This window comes from Larimichthys crocea, chromosome XII (genome assembly GCF_000972845.2).
Source record: "Larimichthys crocea isolate SSNF chromosome XII, L_crocea_2.0, whole genome shotgun sequence".
NCBI lineage: Eukaryota > Metazoa > Chordata > Actinopteri > Sciaenidae > Larimichthys > Larimichthys crocea.
The window spans coordinates 26552737-26574127 of record NC_040022.1 but is presented as its reverse complement, the minus strand read 5'-3'; the positions used below and the strand labels follow the sequence as shown (position 1 = coordinate 26574127).

The following is a 21391-nucleotide window of genomic DNA, read 5'->3' as shown; positions in this document are numbered from 1 at the left end:
TTACTACGAGGGAGCTCAACAGTCCCCCTTGATTCCTACCTTTCCGAGAGCTTTGGGCTTGTTGTTGTTGTTGTGGGAGGCCAGATTGACGTCTTCATGGACGCGGTCCAGCAACCACAGGAGGAACTCCAAGGCATCGTGTTGGGAATTCCCACGAAACTGTGATCCATACTTGGACACGATAGCCTGGAGAAGGGAAAGGGAAAGCACAGGTTGCTGAAAGTGTCTTTTTTTTTTTTAGCAGATGCGCAATTATCACAGCTCTGCGCTCATGTTTAGTTATGATTCACAGAGAAACCGTCTGAAATCCATGAATATATTCATCCTATCCAGATAATCCCACATGTGACTTCACTGGAAAACAAAAACAGGGGTGGTTTAATTGGCTTTTATAATCTGACAGCTTGTGAGAATTAAACTTGTAAGCGGCTACCTGGCGAAGCTTCTTTTCTTAAGTGTTCTTCAAGAAAAACGTGTGAGTCTCATGCACTATTTGTTTACTTGCTTTTGACAGTCGAGATGTGTTTGTTACTCTGCCTTCTCTGCAGAACGCTGATGAGAGGAATTTGTACAAACGCTCGCTTCCCGTTTACCCTTTCCACCTGGCCCACGCTTTGACTGATGCGGAGTCATCTGAGATTTGCAAAATATGCCTTTGTGACTGTGTGAAAGTATCGCATCGCCTTCTTTTCTTCTCGAGAAACGATTTTTGACATGCCGTGAATAACGTTCTCCTTAAAAAGTAGGTTGGAGACTACTTAAGCTCGCACACAGCATAATGTGACTTCAGACGTGAATGGCACCAAACTCAATTAGGGAGGAATTAGCTGCATGCACCGCAGCTGGCAGCCCCGGAGAAGCAAAGACAGTGATGAGAGATTATAGCAGAGGGAACAGCAGACTGTAATCATCGCCTCATAATCCACTAATATGTGATATGCCTCTTACACCACAGCGAGATGTAGGATGTCTGATGAAGTTAGAGGCTTGTCACTGAACAGCTGCTGGTTCAATTCTCCAAAACGACGGGCAGAGATGGTGAATTAAAACACAGTGTTTGCCTCTGAAGTGTCCCGGAGCAAAGCGTGTCGCTGAATATAAGACAGTTTGTTCCCACCACGTAATCTGACTGGACAAGAGTCGTTTACATGAGTGCTGATATAGACTTTTAACTGCATGGATCACTCCGTGTTACAGGTGTTCTAACGTTACAGTCGTCTATTTAGCTGATGATAAATCCGATCAGCCACTGTCAGCAATCGATACACGACCATTAATCAAACCAATATCTAACAGCAGTCAACAGTTAATGTTTCTGTAACACATTAGATTAGCAGTTTGGTTTAAACTAAAGCTCCCTTTAAGAAATATGACATTTGATTCATTACGTGTCCGTAAAAACAACGTCACATGTCGACAGTCTGACTGTCAATTCGGCATCAAGGGTTAAACAAAAAAAAAAAAGGTGCCAAAAAACAGTTGCAGTTCCTCTTGTCGTCCACTTGAGGCTGGCTCCAGAAGTGAGTCAGTCTCCATAAGTCCCCATGTTCAAATGTCCAACTTCACAGCAGAAATAAACATGTTTACAGCCTGGTACAAAAAACAGTTTTGGTCTCTGTAGCTAATTTCCCCGTTCATGACAACTGTACTGAGGGTGAATTTATATACAACTCACCTGTTCACATTATATTAAGGCTTAAAGTTATGCAGGATTAAGAGCGTGGACGCTTTGATTGACAGGTGGGTGCTGTTACAGATGGCTTGTTTGAGCAACCAAGCGTCATTCAGCCCGCCTCGGGTCGACTGATGAGCCACGTCTTTGCTGATTTTTAGATTAGCTGGAAGAGCGAAAGAAGCAGGACTTTGGGTGACATCACGGATAGCTGAGTTGAGTGGCATCTAGTGGTGAAGTAACCGACTGAATACACCTCACCTCACCTGCTCGTGTTTCTAAGCATAAAGGAGAGACTACACCGGCGTTCGGATTATCTGTTGTGGGCTACTGTAGAAACCCGGTGGAATAAAAGTCTCATTCTAAGGCGACATAAACACAACAAATCTTATTTTCAGGTGATTTTTCACAAACGAAAACGCAGTTATTAGATTTAATTTCCATCAACACATCCCCTTAAATGTTACACACTGGACCTTTAAAGCAGCCGTGTGTCTGCTGAGGCTTTGTGCTCTTACAGATGAGACACTGATACTGATTCTACATCTGTGCTCTGCAGATATAGTTGATATTCTGTCCGGCTTCATCCACCCGCATTGATCTTTTTTTTCTTTTTAAATGAATGCTCCTGAAACATTCAGGGCTTGCTCTGCCCAAAATGCTCAAATCACCATGAGAACCGCGGACACGTACTCGCCTTAAGCTGTTGTGCAGAAAAGTAATAACAGTAATTACCATCAGCCTTTTGAAGGTGGCAATTGTCTCGGTGATATAATTGAAGCTGTGTGAAATGTTTTCTCTGTGTCATAATGGCCACTGGCCAGTTTGTAATGTGTGTAATCACCTAACAAGAAGATAAAGAGAAAATAAGAAAAACACTCTCGTCTGTCCTCTACATCATTTAACCTGAGTTAAATATTTCAACTGTTGTCTGTTACTTTAGAAAACTGTTTTATTTACTGCAACCATTCATTATAGTTACTTTAAATATTTCAACTGTTTATCCATTTAAAAGCTCCAAAACTAAGTTTTCACCCGTGTGTAAAATAAGAATTATGATGTTTGTTACCTTAGGACAGGGGTCTCCAAACTACGGCCCACGGGCCACATCTGGCCCGCCTAAACAATTGGAGTGGCCCACTTAACGATCTCAAACAATCCCTCTAAACATGGCCTATTTTTCAAAATTGCATTTTCCTATTATAAAATATCCACACTTAATGATTAAGCTTGGCATTCTCATTAAAATCTACCTTATTTACGAACTATTTACAGTGCTAGCTAATTTTCATCCCCTCACACAATGGTATATTCCGACGTGACTTTGCTCGTGATCAACTTCCGTGCAGTCTGCCCGGGGGATTCAACTCCGGGGGTCAGGGACGGCCCTCTCCGCGACTGTCGAGTCGCAACTTATCACAACTTTCACTTCCTTCTGCAACAAAATCGCAACAAAAATGTAAAAAGCACCGCTTTCAACTTTCACTGCAATTTTTTAATAAACCTCATGCAACATCAGGCATTTTATGCCGCAACCATTTCAAAAAAGGCCCCGCGAAATCCTGGTGAGACCGATATCATTTCCGGTTATAGACTGACCCCGGCCCCCCCATCACAGAAAGGCAATGTGGCCCGCACCGAAAAAAGTTTGGGGACCCCTGCCTTAGGATGACGCCTGCAAAGAACTTGACCAACACTGCCTATACACACACACACACACGCCCTGCATCAGCATCACCGTCTGTTCTTCAGCATCCACCTGAAGGGTGTGAGGGCTTTAAGATATTTGCTCATCACTGCTGTACGTGTACATCTGTAGGAAGCCTAGACGTCAAACTCGAGTCTGTTGAACTGAGTTGAACTGAACTCTGAGTCTAGATAAGGCATTGTGAGTTTTTTGTTGCGCTTCATGGCCACCATAACTTTATTCTCGGAAGGAGCGGTTGATTGGCGTTGCAACTACGCCAATTGATGGCACTAAATCACACGCACACACCAGTCCTTTAACTTTTTAATTGATGATTTAACATTTATCATGACTTTTTGGGGAACTATTTCAGCAGCTTATCTGTTACTTTTAACTACTGTACTTCCAGTTTTAGATAACTGTTTGTAATGACAATCCAACAACAACAAAAAGCCACCTGCGGGAATTTAAAAAACGCGTAGTGGTGCAAAGGTTGAGAAGATTAAGAAACACCTACAAAAGCCGTGTGCGCCGAACGAATGACGGAAAAACAAGCTTGTAAATATGAAACCAAAATACAACGACCAGACAACAACAACCTGCACATATGGTTGGAAAACCTGTGCAGCTTCCCCCGTTACTAATTCACTCCATCTGCTCACCTGTGACTCCCCCGTGTAGGCGACGTGAAAACTGCGATTGCCATCTGTGGTCAGGTGTGCACAATATTTACCACACACACACACTACCTATAGCACACACTAAATCGCAAGGCACTGTGGGATACACGTAGCCTCATCTTCCGTGAGCCGTCTGACTTCCTGCAACCAGCAGCATAGATGATCATTAAAGATCAGCATGGAGACGGCAAACATTGACGCATACCTGTGCGCAAGACCCACTGTTGTTACATAACATACATGGAGCTTCCAGAGCGGGTCTGTTAATATAAACTGTAGGGAGGATGACATGCCCGCTCACTCCCTCGCTCACTCCCTCGCTCACTCCCTCGTCCTTCTCAGGCCTCTCATGTTGTGGAAACCGATAAATTGGCTGTTGAGTAACTGTTTGAGTTTCAGGCTTTGACCCTGTGTAGGCCTCTCTGTGCAAACACACCATCCAGCCGGGGGGGGGGATGCAAGACAAAACTGTCCAGATCAAAAGCACACATCTGCTCCCAGGTTGAAGAAACTCAACCCCGAACGTCACAGAGACACATCTGTGAGAGCGTGGAAGCTCGGGACACGTAAAGGAGAAGCAGCAGAGATGTAAGCGAACGTTTATAAAAAGCTGCCTCCTTTCTTCCACCTCTCTCTTGTCCTACGAGCCAGGTGGTACAGGAATGTGGCAGAGCGCCAGGTATTCAGCAGGACTTTTGTTGTTTTGTTTTGTTTTTTTTCTTCTCCTCCGGACTTGAGCTCTGCAGCCAGCTGACCTGCGGAGGAGGCCGGCTGCTGATTCATTAACTTTCGAGAACTTTTTTTTGATCAAATGAGGATGACTCTACATTCACAGAGAGGAGACGCACATCAGCGGAATAATGATTTAAAAACTCCTCAGGTCTGCAGACCTTTCAGACTGATAATCACCTCTCAAAGACAATAAATTCATCGAGCACGATGATCGTTTAGAAGTGGTTTGTCCTCTCTGGAGCTCCGACACAAGCCTCGGAGCTATCTGGTTATTTTATAATGCCTCCCTCCAGGCGGTTGCGGTATTACTCAACAGGCAATTTCAGAAGGCCTAAGCGGCATGAACCCTGGACCTCCTACGGTCATAAAACCACAGCCAAAAGAGACACAGCCGTGTGTGTGTGTGTAGGAAACATCTCATGTAAAGGAGGGGAAGTGTTTCGTGTTTTTCTTTTAATCTCAGCAAGATGTTTCCATGCTGATTGTTGTCCTGAAAATATCTGATATCAGAGTCCCGTGAGATACGACGGGAATGCAAGTGCGGAAGTTATTGGCGCAAAGGATTGTGGTCGACGGGAAGTTTTTCAGACAACAGATGGGACAGAAAGCATCGATGGATAACGTCAAAAAGACTTTTCAAGTGTGAGGGAAGACATGCCGATACAGTGGAGGTCATGATATTCCAGTTGACTTTCTTTTTACACCCTCTTCTTACAGATTAATTAGCATTTCCAAGAATAGATCCATCGTGGAGTTTCTTTGTTCGCGGCTTTATATTATCTACTTCTTGCCTTGAACTATGGCTCAGAGAAATCCCGAGCAAAGTCGCGAGCAGATAAAAAAAAAAAAAAAAAAAAAAAAACACCCCCTCCTTATTCTCATTGAACCCTCTCGATCTTCAGCGTGGGCGGGTTCAATGAGAATAAGGAAAGCCTGAGGGTCTCCTGATAGGACGGCCCGCTGATCCTCAGGGAAGGAAGATTCTTAAGTGGAAAGTGTTACAGTAAATTATTTCCTTCCTGTGCCAACGTGCAAGAGGAACTAACTGAGTAAACAGTGTAGTGTACAGCTGAGCAGTCACCTGTGCCGCCGCACAGAGCCGATGATTAACTTACAGCAACTTTCTGAGTCACACACCAACTATTTCACAGATTTTCGGTGAAACTGGATCATATTTTATAAAGAGAAAATGCTCCACATCGACTCTCTGTGATTTACAGAGTTTCCTGATGGACAGTGAAGTAAACTGCTGCCAGCTGTAGCTGCTGTTAGCTCAGTTTGTTAGCCGGGCTGCAAGCTGCAAGAGCAACCGGTGGAGTGTTACAGCCAAAAATCCACTGATGCGACGCTATCGTGTGTGGCGTGTAACCGTGGCCGTTCTTGTCAGTGTTTCAAACCCCACCTGAAGCGCCGCAGTCCATTTCGTTTTTGGCGAGTCACTCTGCACAGAGCAGCTCGTGTCGGCAGGAAGTCAGACACAGAAACAGGACAGAGAATCTGGTTGATTTTCAAAATAAAACACCACGTGCAAACTTTAAAAATCTGACCAGGTTAACAAAGTCTGGTAGTCACAGAGACGGAGTCAGTGGGGGTTTCAGCTTTAGTGGTTGTACCACAGGTAAGAGGAGGTTTTCAGGTGAATGCTGGCAGAGAGCAGTGTCATGCCAGAACAGGAGCTGAGCAAGGGGGGCAATGTAATCGGGCTCAGCAGCCTCTACGGACATAACGACAGAGGAAGATAAGAAAAGAAAATGAGAGAAGAACGAGCAAGAAGCTAAATCTGGGGGGGTGTTAGTGTTTTTAGACCACGGGGAAGAAGAGGAGGTGTTGGGAAATGCTGATGGGAAGTGATGGGGAGCCAGTGTTGTGCTAGAACAGGAGCTGGGCAAGCAGGCACAGGTGAGAGGAGGTTTTCAGGTGAATGCTGGCAGAGAGCAGAGCTGGTGTCATGCCAGAATAGGAGCTGAGCAAGGGGGGCAATGTAACCGGGCTCAGCAGCCTCTATGGACGTAAAGACAGAGGTGAAGCGACAAAAGAAGAGGCTGACGGAGGAAGCTAAGACAAAAAAAAGGAGAGAGTGAGCAAGAAGCCGCCGGACAAGAGTAAATCTGGGACTGACTTTTAGTGGCTGGTGAAATAAAAGGCTGAAAGACAGACGCAAGTAAATAATATAAGCTGGCTGCTACGACTTGTGTTGCCCTCGCTTGATGTTCGGCTGACTCATAAGTAATATAATCAGAACAAATACACGTGCACAGCTGCTGTCCACCTTTAACCACTGGTGTTGTCATATTGGGTCTCCTGGTGCAGACACCTGCTGATCTTTGGCTCTCGGTCTGCAGCAGCCTCGTTATCAGCTGGCAGGAAAAACACTGAAGTCACAGGGCAAAGCTGTGAGCGCTTATTAGTGACCGTGTGGTGTCTATACTGACTCTTCACAGTGTTTATGACTTACAGTGAGCACAACGTGTCATTATGTGAGAGTGTGTTTAGTTAATGATGCTGTCATCCACCTGCACACTGTGTTTTTGTCTGATGGGTACCTTGAAGTCCACAGACAGCTGTGGGGTGTACTCCAGAGTCCACAGAGCCCTGACAAGTGATGCCAACTGCTCGGTGACTTCTCCCTTAACGAGCCGGGTCTCATCACTCCTCACCACCCCGTTTAAACCGGTTTGACTCAGGTCCAGCTTGTACCGCTCCAACCCGAGATACTCTGCGAGCAGGTCCGTGTTGCTCAAGCACTGGACCACGGCGTTCATGAAGCAGGTGTTCCCGTGGTTCTTCAGCCCCAGCACGCCCGGGATTTTATCCCCGTACTGGCACAGGAGTTTCTCTCTGCCTGCGCACAGAGACGAAGACGTGCTCGAAGTGTTTTTTACCACTCGGTCCCAAGACACCTGTACGTCCTCTCTGATGATGATCCCCGAGCTGGCGCTGAGGGTGCAAGGTGCGCCATTCCGAAACCCGCCGTCGTCGTCCTCCGCGTCATGCGCGTCGGCGTCTCCAAAGTGGGCGAAAGTGCCCAAAGTTTTGATGATTCTGTTCATAAAACTCCCCACAGACTTCAAAGATTTCTTTCGGAAAAGCTTCCCAGATTTGGGCTTCTTCTCTTTGCGCTTCTCCTCCTTCGATGTCGGCATTTCCTCCTTGACTCTGCTCTGTTTCTCCATGACAGTGCTCCTCTCACTCCCTCGCTCGTCTATTCTCGGACTGATAATTGCGTAAATTCCGACGCCGGTGTGTCACTTCTCTGCCAGTGTCCCCTGTCCGGATAGCAGAGGGAAAAGCGCACAGAGGTGACACCATCTCGGAGCCAAGAGGCACAACGGCACACTGTTATTCCACCGGGTAAACCTTCCTCGTCCATCCCAGCACTCACTTAACTGAAGGCGTTCATCATTATGACTCCCACCCCGCTGTCACAGGCGGCATCTCGCCCCGTGCCCAGCACAACACGAGCCGCTCCGCCGTCCAGCTGCAGCACTGAGCCGAGCCTGAGCTCCCCTCCCCTCCATCCACTCCACCCTCCCATCGCGCCCAACTTCGCCTCCCTGGAAAAAAAAGAAAAGAAGAAAGAGGCTTGTGATTGTGTGGCTGCCTCCTCCCACTTTCCAACACATGGAGGAGATAAGAGTGGCTGCCTCCTCCCACTTTCCAACACATGGAGGAGATAAGAGAGAGGATGGATTCATGTGCACACACACACACACACACACACACACACACACACACACACGTTAGTTCAGTCAGTGCTGGAAAAATATTCAGAGTTTGGTTTAGATCCCAAACATGTGAGATTATTAAAGGAACACTGCACAGGAATTTGGTATTTTTGTGATTTGGCGCCCCCAGTTTCAGAGTGTGGTAAATATAATAATAATATATTCATAAGTACATGTGTATTTGTTATGATTACATTACTTATGATAAAGTGACAGCCCAGACTTCAACTATATTGTGACATTAAAGCAACATTTTGTAACTTTTTTCTCATGAATATCAGATTTTAAATCATGCTGATGTCACACTGACTTTCACACACACACACGTGTGTGTGTGTGTATGTGTGTGTGAAAGTCAGTCACACACACACACACACACACACACACACTGACATCCAGTAATTGTCATTATTTAAACTTAAAAAGAAAAGATTATATACCTGTGTGTGAAGCTATCTAAAGCTTACTGAGGCAGCCTGTGTACATGCAGAACAAAACAAGACAATACATAGAACATTAACAGACAACATGGTCCCCATACATACTGACAGTAGCTTTATCACAGGTTGCAGCTCTATATATAGAGTAATATATATCAATCTGTTTAATTTTCAGTTTTTCCTTGAAGGTGGATTTCACCATTTTTAAACTCTCATCGAGCTCGTTCCAGATCTGCGGTCCCCTGCATGCAAGAGACAAGTACCGCAGACCGGAACCAGCACACATAGTCTAGGGTTAGGGTTATTTAAATCAGTCTGTTCTCACACTATGTAACTTTGTGCTCCGGGTACGATCACCCACGAGAAGTACGTAACGCTTTAAGTCACACAGCACCAACTATTTCACTGATTCTGGTGAAACTGGATCATATTTTATGGAGGAAATGTTTTCTGGTTTTCCCTCTGATGTCCTCCGGCTGCTCCGCCTCAACTCTCTGTGATTTACAGATTTTCCTGATGGACAGTGAAGTAAACTGCTGCCAGCTGTAGCTGCTGTTAGCTCAGTTTGTTAGCCGAGGTGCCCGAGCTGCGAGTTCAGAGCACCAGGGGGAGTGTTACAGTAGTGTTTGTACCACAGGGAGTTTTGGAGCACCGGGAAGAAGAAGAAGAGGAGGTTTACAGGCGAATACTGATTCGGAGTGGAGCCAGTGTCGTGCCAGAACAGGAGCTGAACAAGTGGGCAATATAACCAGGTCCCGCAGCCTCTATGGACATAATGGCAGAGGAAAAAGGACAGAAAAGGACGTCAACTGGGAGGTACGGGAGAATGTTGATAGGGAGTGGAGCCGGTGTCGTGCCAGAACAGGAGCTGGGCAGTGTAACTCAGTAGCCTCTAGCTCAGAGAGCTTTAGTTTCGTACTTTCAGTGGCAGAGGTTCCACATTTAAACCATTTATTACTTTCTGACTAGTTTCACACTCTCAGTCGCAACCTGTGGAGTTCAAGGTTTTTACTGAATATTTTTTTAAATCACATTATAATTTCATTTCTTCTTTTAAATTAGTTTCTCCACAGTTTTTCCACATCCTCTCTGGTGACTGCAGAAGTGGCCCCCCTGAGGTACAAGTAGCTAATATTCTGATTTCTGCAAATTCAGAGTAAGAAAAAAGTAAGAAGAGAGCCGTGAATGTGTGTGACCCCCTCAGCCTACAGAGGAAATTCATTATCCCAGGAAAACATTTATCACAGGTAACCGTGACCTGGATTACTACTATCATTCCTATGTCATGAAGTACACGAGAGCAGCTCTGCTTATCACTCCACAGATATGTTTAATCACACAGGGCCGTCTTATGAACACTAAGAAAGCTGTAGATTTATTGCAGCACTGAGGACCGACCCTCCTCCTCGCTGCTAATGCAACCTGAAGACTGAGTCTGAGCCAAGACTTTGCTCAGGAGGAGAGCCTCCTACTCTTCCTGCACAGTGCTGCTGATGATAGTGGGGAGTATCTGTTGTTGTTGGGAAGCAATAATCCCAGCGGGAGGCTCGATTTCAGGAGGAATTCAGGAATACTTTAACATGAGAGCTAGAAACAGCCACAAGTAAACACTACGACTTGAATATGACGGGCTGTATACAAACAAGCAAAGCCTTCGACAAAGATCTGTCTCCAAGAGGAGGAGGCAAACACTGTACCAAACATGCCAACTGTTCATGTGAACTAAATCGTGAAGCAGGTTTCACAACAGCAAGTCTGTCCTGCTTTAATTCACAGTGGCGATCTCCAGCGGCTGAGGGACTTTAATCCTGCGGCTTCTTGCTCACTCACTCTCTCCTTTTCTCGTCTTAGCTTCCTCCACCAACGTCCTCTTCTGTCTTTTCTCCTCTGTCATTATGCCCACTTGTCCAGCTCCTGTTCTGGCACGACACTAGGGTTCCATACCCATTCAGTATTCACCTGTGAACCTCTTCTTCTTCTCCTCTGGCATGTGTTGGGTCGGACTCTTTCTGAATCGATCTTCAGTTTCGATCCACGTCTTTGCTGACTTCTCTCAATCTGCCTATGATATTTTAAAGCAGGCAGACAGAAGACGTGATAAAAACAATCAAAGCCATGAACTGTTGAGTGTTTTCATCAGTCTGCTCTGAAGAACTCGGTGAAACGTTTTCTAACTTCATGCGATAATGATCCAGGGGGCACCTCTGAGCTGCTGTCATCTATCACATACAGCTCAGCACTGCTGTGCAGGTTGGACAGTCTGTGGCTAAGCAATAACCACCTCTGGATTTGGCAGTTGGCTTATTTTGGCCTCCTCTTCTTTCAGTTGCTATTTTTAGAGCAATTTTGCATTTTCATTTCCAAGGTCAGGTACTTGCAAAGACGGAAACAGGAGCTTCACCGTCACAAAGACATATAGTAGATCTTTGCATGTGCTATATTTACTGTCTTTGATGCAAGGTAGCATCTTAATGTGGCACCGACTCCGAGTTATGATAATAAAAACAAAGGTGTATTTCTTTGCACGTAATAATTAGACAGGTGTTGCTGAGTCATAGCTTAATACTTAAGTCATACCATGCCTATAAATGGAAAGATAATTTGCCCGTGATGCTCTTCTCTGCAGAGAAGGGAATGTCAACCCCGAAGATGAAGCACGCAACAGAGACCATCTGGTCGCCTGAGTCATATATGCTGTCTGCTCTGGGAACAAACACTCTGTTGGCTAAAAGAACAATATACTGTGACTGTCACACTGCCCTGCTGTGGCTGCCTATAACTCCAAGACGGAGCATACAGGATGAAGGCAAAGTTTGGAGGTGTGAGTTACAGCTAAAACTCTCATTTTTTATACCGTGTACCACCCAAGAGGCAACCTCAGTGGTGTGAAGTGCCAAAAATCTGCAGTTCCTCTTGTGGTCCACTTGAGTCAGTCTCCATAAGTCCCCATGTTCAAACGTCCACAGCAGAAATAAACATGTTTACAGTCTGGTACAAAAAACAGTTTTGGTCTCTGTAGCTAATTTCCCCGTTCATGACAACTGTACTGAGGGTGAATTTATATACAACTCACCTGTTCAGATTATATTAAGGCTTAAAGTTATGCAGGATTAAGAGCGTGGACGCCATTCAGCCCGCTTAAGGTCCAACGATGATCCACGTCTTTGCCAGTTTTCAGATTAACCAGGAGGTGGTGGAGCCACCACACGACACGATATGACGTCCATTTATTGTTGACTGAACAAAAACTAGAGCTAGTTTGGTGGAAAAGAGGTTCTCTTTCTGAATTCCCCACATGGACCATGACCATGTAGCAGGATTATTGAAATGTGTTTGTTTTCATTTTCAGTTTTGTTGTATTTTGATTGTAAGAAAATAGTTCAAGTATCTTGCCGTCTTGTTCACGAGTGATGAGATGGACCAGTGGGAGCTGAACCAGAAGGCAAAGCTCTTGATTTTCCAGTCCATCTATGTTCCAACCCTCACCTGTCTTGTTTGCTGGTACTGGCAAGGAGAACCCAAAAGCACGACTCGTTTAAGGGAAGATCAATTTACTCAGTCCAAAGAACAGGCAGGGTCAAAACCAGGAGATCAAACAGGCAGACAAATCCGACAAGGGGCAGGCAGGTATCCAAAGTCCAAGACAGGCAGTCAAAAACTGGAATTCCAAGACAGGCAGTCAAAAACTGGAATTCCTGGAGAGCTTGGCAAAACTAGACAAGATAATCTGGAAGTGGAAATGGACTGGCATATATAAACTGAGGGGCTAATGAGCAAATGGACTGCAGGTGAAGAGATGGGCGGGGAAATGAGCTGATTGTATGGAAGAAAGGTGGGATCTGAAATGACAGGAGAATTAGTAATGAGACATGGAACCAATTAAGACAAACAGAGTGCAACTACGTCACCTATGGTCATGAGTAGCAACCAAACATTATCGTCCTCTACCGGGTGGTTCAGTCTTGCATCTTTGGTGGTTTGGATGGGCGCCTTCCTTTGGAGATGTTCCAGGCACGTTCCAAATGGTAGGAGAACCGCTGGAGGGACTACATAGCCCATTTAGTCTGGGAACCATGACCCAACCCCGGATAAGTAAGGATTTTAGAAAATTCTCCACATACGACTAGAGAGAGCCACAGTTTGAGAACCAGTGCTACACTACAGCAAATGGAAGTGGCCAGACGTAGACGGTGCTGATCAGCGCCTGACTCTTCACAAAATGCCTACGCAGACAGACAGCAGGCCGCAGGAGGAAATCGATATAGTGCTTCATGTGTTTTTTTTTACAGCGTTGACTAAATACGAACGCTTTAACGAGGCGATCGGACCTTCATCAGAACCAAAAATTGATTTAACCGTTCCCGCGATGTGAATTAGTTTCAGCAGGGAAAGAAGCAGACGGGGTTGAGTGGGCGAGTTCTGGCTTCCACCAGGTCCCAGATTATGCAGGCCCCATCTGAGCTGGCAATAACACATTCCTTGTCAATGCCTTTAATCTTAATGCATTTGGCAGAGGAGTCCAGGAGCTGCTGGTGGAGTCCTGGGCAGGATCTCCCACACACTCACTCACCTGGAGGGAGAATAGACAGCCGTCGGCTTAGCGTCGTGCATGAGGCAACTGACACACTCCCCTCCAGAGACTGTTGGAGCCCGAGCTACAGAGCTATTTCTATTCATGCCCTATTTCATCCACTACCAGTCCTACTTTCACTGTATCTGAACTGTTATCAGTTACAGCAGGAAACTAAAGCACACACACACATGCAGCAAACTCTGCAGCAGGAATACATTTTATCCCCATCTCCAGAGTCTGTAATCTAATCATGAATAATAATTTCTTCTTCTTCGTCTTCTTCCCCTGGCTGGGTTTATCTCCTCCTCCTCCTCCCTCATTATTCTCCTCCTATCTCAGGTGGTGGCAACAGCTGCCAATCTCAAGCTGTGGCTTCCCCCGTTTTCCAGCAGCAAACACATGAATTTTAAAATCATCCTCTGTCGCAAATAAACAACAACAACAACAACAACAAGACGTACGTGCATGCATGCACGCTGGATGTTTATGTGTGAAGCTGCTGTAATTATGAACAGGTGTAAACATGAGTCGGCGTGTGAGGAAATGAGGGATGGAGTCAGATCGTAGAGAAAGTCTGAAAGCGAAGGAGTTGTAGGAGTCAGCAGAGCATAAAAATACGTCAATATTGATTTTATGATTCAGGAAAATGTGGTTTTATAGTTTAAAGACTGATGATCTGTCATAAATAGAAGACAGTGATGCAGTGCATGCTGCTGCAACTTAAATTACTTGGATTGTGGCTCCCTCTACTGGCTATTTCTGGATTTGATGTGTCACTCTTTCTAGTGACACACACACACACAGGACCTCTCACACTCATCCTACACAACAACAGGCCACGCTGTTCACAAACTCTTTTCTGTTCTGCTTTGAGATGAGTTTTGTTGTGCAGCAGCAGGTGAAGATTTCCGCTGAGTCATTACTCCGACCGTGCACCTGCTCCCCTGCAGCTAAGCTGTCACTACAAAAATTAAAAATTACGCATGTTGTGTTAAATTTAGTTTCCTGAACGCAGCAGAGTCGTCTTTGCAACTTCAAGTTCTAGTTTTACTTTAAAAACCATCAAGGTGCGAGGGAACACCGGCGAATGTGTCGTCACGGATCTACAACTGCTTGTAAGATCCCGCTCCACCTTTTGCTCTTGTACCCTGCACCACCCGTTTCTTCCTCATCAGTCCCAGATTTACTCTTATCCAACGGCTTCTTGCTCGCTCACTCTCTCATTTTCTCTTCATAGCTCTCTCCGTCAACGTCCTCTTCATTCTTTTCACCTCTGCCATCATGCCCATAGAGGCTGCTGAGCCCGGTTACATTGCCTGCTTGCTCATCTCCTGTTCTGGCACAACACTGTCAGCATTTACCTGTGTCCTGGGCCTGAAAACTTCCTCTTCCAGGTGGTCCAAAACACCTGTGGTACAAACACTAACACTCACATGACACCTGCTCTGAGCTCACACTAACAAACTGAGCTAACAGCAGCTACAGTTGGCAGCTTCACTGTCCATCATAAACTCTGTAAATCACAGAGAGTTGACATCAGAGGGAAAACCAGAAAACATTTCCTCCATAAAATATGATCCAGTTTCACCAGAATCAGTGAAATAGTTGGTGCTGTGTGACTTAGTGCCGTAAAGCGTTACGTACTTCTCGTGGGTGATCGTACCCGGAGCACAAAGTTACGAACGATGAATGACAGAGAAACGATTCACCTGATTACAAGTCAGTGTGACATCAACAGGATTTAAAATCTATTAGTTCATGAGAGAAAAGTTACATAGAGAGCAGTAATGCAGCACTTTGAAATAACTGAGTTTACTTTTTAAAACTGTGTCGAGGATCCAGTGACTTTCTGTACGTCTGCAACTTAACAAAAGTTCTTTGTTATGGTAATATTCCCCAGAGGACCTCCTTCAAGACTCTAAATTAAGTTTCCCAACAAGACAGTGATCCTTTCCACATACAGTTAGAAATCTAGTGGCCACAGAACGAGACTGTAGGAGCCACCGAGCAGCACAAACAAAGCCCGGTTCTGAGTTCCATGAAAGATTTATTGGCTGACGATGATAGCGTCGCTATGATGCCTCACCGTCCAACTTGGCTGAGCATGAGCTAACGTGCAAGAAAAGAGAGGGAGGGAATCCAAGAACGCAGCCGGGACGATACCAACTCTTCCCGGAAAACTTAAAAATAATCACAGCCACAAACTGCTGTTCACTGCGTCACACGTTTTAAATTACAAACATCAAATTAACTAATTATGTATCTACACGGGTTGTCAGACAATATGAAGAAACAATATGTTTTGTAAATTTGTAAATTTGTATCTACAGTAGGCCGTTAAACTCCACTGACGGTATAAAGATGTTGTTATTAGTGCTGCGTCATGTTTCAGGTCCTGTAGATGTAGTTAGTGCTGCGTCACGTTTCAGATGTTGTTATTAGTGCTGTGTCATGTTTCAGGTCCTGTAGATGTTCTTTGTGCTGTGTCATGTTTCAGGTCCTGTAGATGTAGTTATTAGTGCTGCGTCATGTTTCAGGTCCTGTAGATGTAGTTAGTGCTGTGTCATGTTTTAGGTCCTGTAGATGTAGTTAGTGCTGTGTCATGTTTTAGGTCCTGTAGATGTAGTTGGTGCTGCGTCATGTTTCAGGTCCTGTAGATGTAGTTGGTGCTGCGTCATGTTTCAGGTCCTGTAGATGTTGTTAGTGCTGTGTCATGTTTTAGGTCCTGTAGATGTAGTTAGTGCTGCATCATGTTTCAGGTCCTGTAGATGTTGTTATTAGTGCTGCGTCATGTTTCAGATGTTGTTGGTGCTGCATCATGTTTCAGGTCCTGTAGATGTTCTTTGTACTGCAACATGTTTCAGGTCCTGTAGATGTAGTTATTAGTGCTGTGTCATGTTTCAGGTCCTGTGACGTCACCCAAAGGAGTTACCAAAGAGCCAGCTGGCTGTCGCTGTGTTGGTAGTCCTGCTTCTGCAAAAACGTGGATCGTTGCCGTACCTGAAGTTAATTCTGCATAACATAACATTTGAGGAACTGCAGAAGACATGCGCAGGAATACATAATAAATGAATGGTGAATTATCTTTACACTAGCGTTTCCTACTGTGATAAACTTGTCAGGGTTTTAAAGGGGTTCCTGTTAACTTCCAGTCTTTGTGGATCCGGCCTGATTAGTTTCACCTGTGGCTTGTTGTCTTGTCTTGTGTTCGTTGGCGTCACTGTCAGGTCGTTTGTGTTTGTTCCAGTCCTGATTGGTCTTTGTGCTTTTACCTGAGTTCCTGTTCTGGATTTTCATTGTTGGACTTCTCCTGGATTGATGGATTTAGTTTGTTTTTCTGTAAGTTTCTTTCTGTTCACTCTACTTTTGTGTCTGCACTGGGTTCACCCACCTACAGCCCCACATGACCAGGTACAGGACAGTTCACTCAATATACTGCACCTAAAATACACAATAAAATCAACACTGGACTCAAATGTGTGGGTAAATTTAGATTAAAATGTTTATTTTTGCATTTTGCATGCATTTTGCATTTACAAATGTGATTTAGATGTTTAAACGTCTGACAAATGACAAACTGAAGATCTGCTGGTCAGGATTGTCACGCTAAGGAAAGGTGTCGGCTCCTTTAACATGTCACCAGTTTGCCGGAGGTGTCCTTGTGAATGTAGCAGCGAGGAAGTCCAAGTAAATTTCACCACAGTGTAAAAAGCAGGTTGAGGCTGAATTACAGCAGAGGCAGAGCGAGTCCTGTTGAAGATCGGGCAATAAATTAGTCTATGTGTCTCCCCAAAAACAACAAGACTAGGTGGCCCTAGTGATAGCTGGGTTATTCTCTGGTATGTGCGATTCCAAATGTTCAGCTGGCGATATGTTAAACCTCAGGGTGAGTGTGTGGAGCAGCTCAGAGCTACATCTGTCTGTATCTACTGAACTATTTGGGAAAAATATATTCTAATATAATAAAATCTATTTATTTGTTTGTAGGATGGTGTTAAACAAGCCTCGAAGACTCCACAGAGTTATCGACAAGACGAGGGTGAGTTGACATAGATCCAGAAGTGATGTGAGGAGGAAACATTCACGGTGTCATAAGGATTTAGACGTTAACACAGAGTCAATCACTGTTTCAATCAGTACTTCACTGATCCACTGACTGCACTCGTCACATCACACCTCACCTGTGTGTAACTTTAAAAAAACGTAAAGATTAGATAATATATAAAAGTTTTTCTTTACCTACAAAATATGGCCAAAATATTAGAAACACCTCTGAATATAATGCAGTTTAACACTGCTGCAAACTGCAACCTCAACAGTAAACATAATATTTAAATTAATAATACCCTCTCTGATGGCGTCAACAAACAAAAAAGTAAAAGTCTTCTACCGCCTGAACTACGCGATAAAATGCAGATATGTCACAGCAAAAAGTCTATGTACATCCTGTGTTTTCACACATTACAGCATCACTAAAACATTAATGCAATGCACACATGTTGGAGTCTGTGGAGTCTTCATACAACAAGTGTTGGACTCTTCAACACAACGGCTGCCAGTCTAGTACCAAAATATCTCAAGAACAGGGACCAAGTCTTACAGAATACACGACTCATTCACTTGGACCTGTATGTCAGATATTCTAGGTATCATATCTACAACAGGAGGTTTACAAGGATACGTAGAAGTCTTTGAAATGTGTATTTCTGAGTTGTGTGTCTCCCAGCATTCATTTATAAATCCACACACACAATGAAGAAAAGCACCGACCTCTGTAGACGATGTGTGTTGTGTATGTTTAAATCAAACACATTCAGTTTTAATTGTATCCGTTCGTCACGTCCTTCATATGAATCCAAACAAAAGTCTAATTAAATTTGAATCATCATTCGAGGACGAAAGCAGAAAGCAGAAAGCAACATTCTGATTTGATTTAAAGTCAGCCGTGATACATTTCAGCAGCGAACAGTCCCTCCATTTAATCCTTTTGTGTTTTGCATAATGTGTCGTGAATCAGTGGCCGCTGACACTCCAACAAAAGTGAGGTTCATGCTCGAGCGGCCGCTGTGCACAAAGGTCTTTATTGGGGTCACATTCAGCTCTGGCAGGACCACCCAGCTGTGTGGGTGGAAACACATTCATGACTGTGTGCCCTGAGCTTTGCCACGATGACAAACGAGGAAAAAATAGTCATAATTCTCTCTTGGACATAAATGACCTGTGGCACCTTTAGCTGAAAGAGACTTCAGTGACGCTCTGCGGCCGACCTCCAGGGCGACATCTCAGCTGGCCCGAACATGAAAGGCACGAAACGACGATTCAGAAAATGCCTTTAAAGCCTCGCTGCGTGTAACATTAATCTTTGGGTAGGAAGCATGACCAATAAAACACTGTCTCCCTTCATGCACATCACTTCAAAAGTAGACATATTGTTCACACACACACACACACACAGATCCACGCCACCTCCGCCCTGCAGAGGGCAGTGTTTAGAAGAGAATGAAGGCGGTGTCACTGGGAGCTCAGTGGAGGATCCATGCGTGTAAAAACCACAGAGGTGGCCCACAATCACCATGTTGTAGGCTTTGGCACAGCTCATCCTCAAATTATGAATGACATCAGGCAAATTGTTGTAATTTGTGCAGCTAGCGTGTCAGAGCCGAGTCCAAAACAGAAACAGCTTTATTAAGTTATTACGTTCATTGAATTTGCCTCTGCGTTTCGGTGCATGACAAACATTGAGTAAAGAAGTTATAAGGAAAATAAAATTAAGGACTATTTGCAGGATGTTTTGTTGACCACCAAGTTTCATCCGTCTTTATGATATCCATCCGTTTTTCCATAAGCGCTCACAGAGAGGCGGGGTACACCCTGGACAAGCCACCGCTTCATCACCGGGCTGTTTATGATCTTAGTTCAGAGTGAAAAATCTGAACTTCTATGTAAATTAAAAAATATATTTGTGTTGGAAATGTGGTTTTAATTATAACAGTAAAACCACAGACAGTAGAAAGAATGGACAACGTATCCGTGACGTCACCCACGGGCTTCTGAAGAGACGTGTCGGCGTCTTGGCGAATCTAAATATCAGCAAAGACGTGGATCATCAATATAATCTGAACAGGTGAGTTGTATATAAATTCACCCTCAGTACAGTTGTCATGAACGGGGAAATTAGCTACAGAGACCAAAACTGTTTTTTGTACCAGGCTGTAAACATGTTTATTTCTGCTGTGAAGTTGGACATTTGAACATGGGGACTTATGGAGACTGACTCACTTCTGGAGCCAGCCTCAAGTGGACGTTTGAGGAACTGCAGCTTCACTTCACAGCCATGGAGACTGTCACTTGGGGTACACCCTGGAAGTTAAACATAGTTTAGTGTGATTTGTTATGTTAGTGTGCTGTTATACTGAATATCAGCACGCTGTCACTAACTTTGAATCCCGGCCGTGCTCAGCATGACCTCGAGTGTGATATCGCTTTTATACAACAGATCTTAAAAACTTGTTTCTTTATTTATCATTTATTTTTGTTCAGATTGGGGCTACACACAGTTGTCAAGCAACACATCAACAACCACGTTATCGCATCCCAGTCGACATTAATGTTTTTGAAGCAGTTTAACGCCCCGTGTTGTTTTGCCTTTACCGTGTCAGCTCTTCTCTAATTTTCATTGATGTCGTATGAAAACATCTGGAGGTATCCAGGCTTCTTTCTTCATCCTCTTCTGCACGAAGCTTAAGTCAAATGTTTGTCTTTGCAGTGCAAAGTTAAGAGTCGTGTAGTTAAAAGTCTCAGTGCTGTTATTCTCTATATCAGCACAGTTGTCCAATCAAATTACTTGGTCACTAACTGTTGTTGTATAATTAATAATAACAAAACTCCTCACACGAAACTCTTAACCGTCGCCTGTTGGATCCCCCTTTTTTCCCTCCTCAGTGTGAGGTCTCTCCGCGCAGCAATAACATTATTCACGCTTGAGTCATCTAAGCTTTTCCTCTTGCTAATGCTTCAAGAGTTCAAAATCAATTTGAGAACCGAAGGCGTTAATTGAATATTAGTTTGTGAGGAGCCCAGTGTTTAGGTCTTTTCACTTTTCTCTTTGCAGCCGTGGTCTTTGTAGACGTGGCCTGACTGGCTCAGCTGGTGTTAGCACGGTGCTAATTGGATAAGCTTCTAATCTTTACGGCATCGGTATGCTGCGGGGTCCTTGGAAAAAAAGTTTGTTGGATTAAACAATTAAACATCTTTCATAGGTTTTCTTACCGGACACACTTCAACAAACAAGTCTGTCCAAAAAGGGAGTTTTCACCTATTGGATGAAGTTATTGTGGCAGGACATTAAACAGATACCGTGTGTGTTGAAAACTCTGGTATGCACACGCATCACCTCTGTTTACAAAGAATTTCACATGATGTAGTAGCAAGCGCACGACGGTGTTGTTGCAAAACTGCAAAAATCCGTTTTTTCCCCCTCATTGGCCGAGGCGCTCTCCGCGATGCGAACGCTCAACCGGCCATCGCAGACGAAACGCAGAGATGTTTACGCAGTGAAATCCGTGCATGTGAAACACTGTGATCCATAACTGTGATTGCATCTGCAGCGTGTGCTCAGAGACAGGTTTGTTATTGTTACATGCTTCACACTCCTACTCTCTAAATATTCTATTTGTCAAGAGCGCAGATGTGTTTTTAAGCTTGAAACTGTAACTCATCGCTTGGTGTGTGTGATTTAGATTTTTAAACGTCTGACAAATGACAAACTGAAGATCTGCCGGGTCAGGAATGTCACGCTAACAGGTCGTACCAGGATAAAGGAAAGGTGTCGGCTCCTTTAACGTGTCACCAGTTTGCCGGAGGTGTCCTTGTGAATGTAGCA

At 44.5% G+C, this 21391-nt stretch overlaps 2 protein-coding genes across 6 annotated transcripts in view; one reads left to right on the top strand and one right to left on the bottom strand.

Annotated features, from left to right (window-relative positions):
• usp43b (ubiquitin specific peptidase 43b) overlaps positions 1–8302 on the bottom strand; it is a 73305-nt gene extending 65003 nt beyond the window's left edge. For all 3 annotated transcript variants that reach the window (XM_027285773.1, XM_027285775.1, XM_027285774.1), the window contains exons 1-2: positions 7315–8302; positions 40–186 (exon numbers count right to left, since the gene is read on the bottom strand). In XM_027285773.1, coding sequence (XP_027141574.1) covers positions 40–186; positions 7315–7944 — 777 coding nt within the window. In that variant the 5' untranslated portion in view covers positions 7945–8302. The remainder of the gene's footprint in view (positions 1–39; positions 187–7314) is intronic.
• Positions 8303–16692: 8390 nt separating this feature from the next.
• Positions 16693–21391, top strand: part of LOC104929442 (phosphoinositide 3-kinase regulatory subunit 5) — a 99549-nt gene continuing 94850 nt past the window's right edge. For 2 of the 3 annotated variants that reach the window (XM_027285421.1, XM_027285419.1), the window contains exons 1-2: positions 16693–16920; positions 17497–17548. In XM_027285421.1, coding sequence (XP_027141222.1) covers positions 16913–16920; positions 17497–17548 — 60 coding nt within the window. In that variant the 5' untranslated portion in view covers positions 16693–16912. The remainder of the gene's footprint in view (positions 16921–17496; positions 17549–21391) is intronic. The other variant, XM_027285420.1, reaches the window with a different exon arrangement.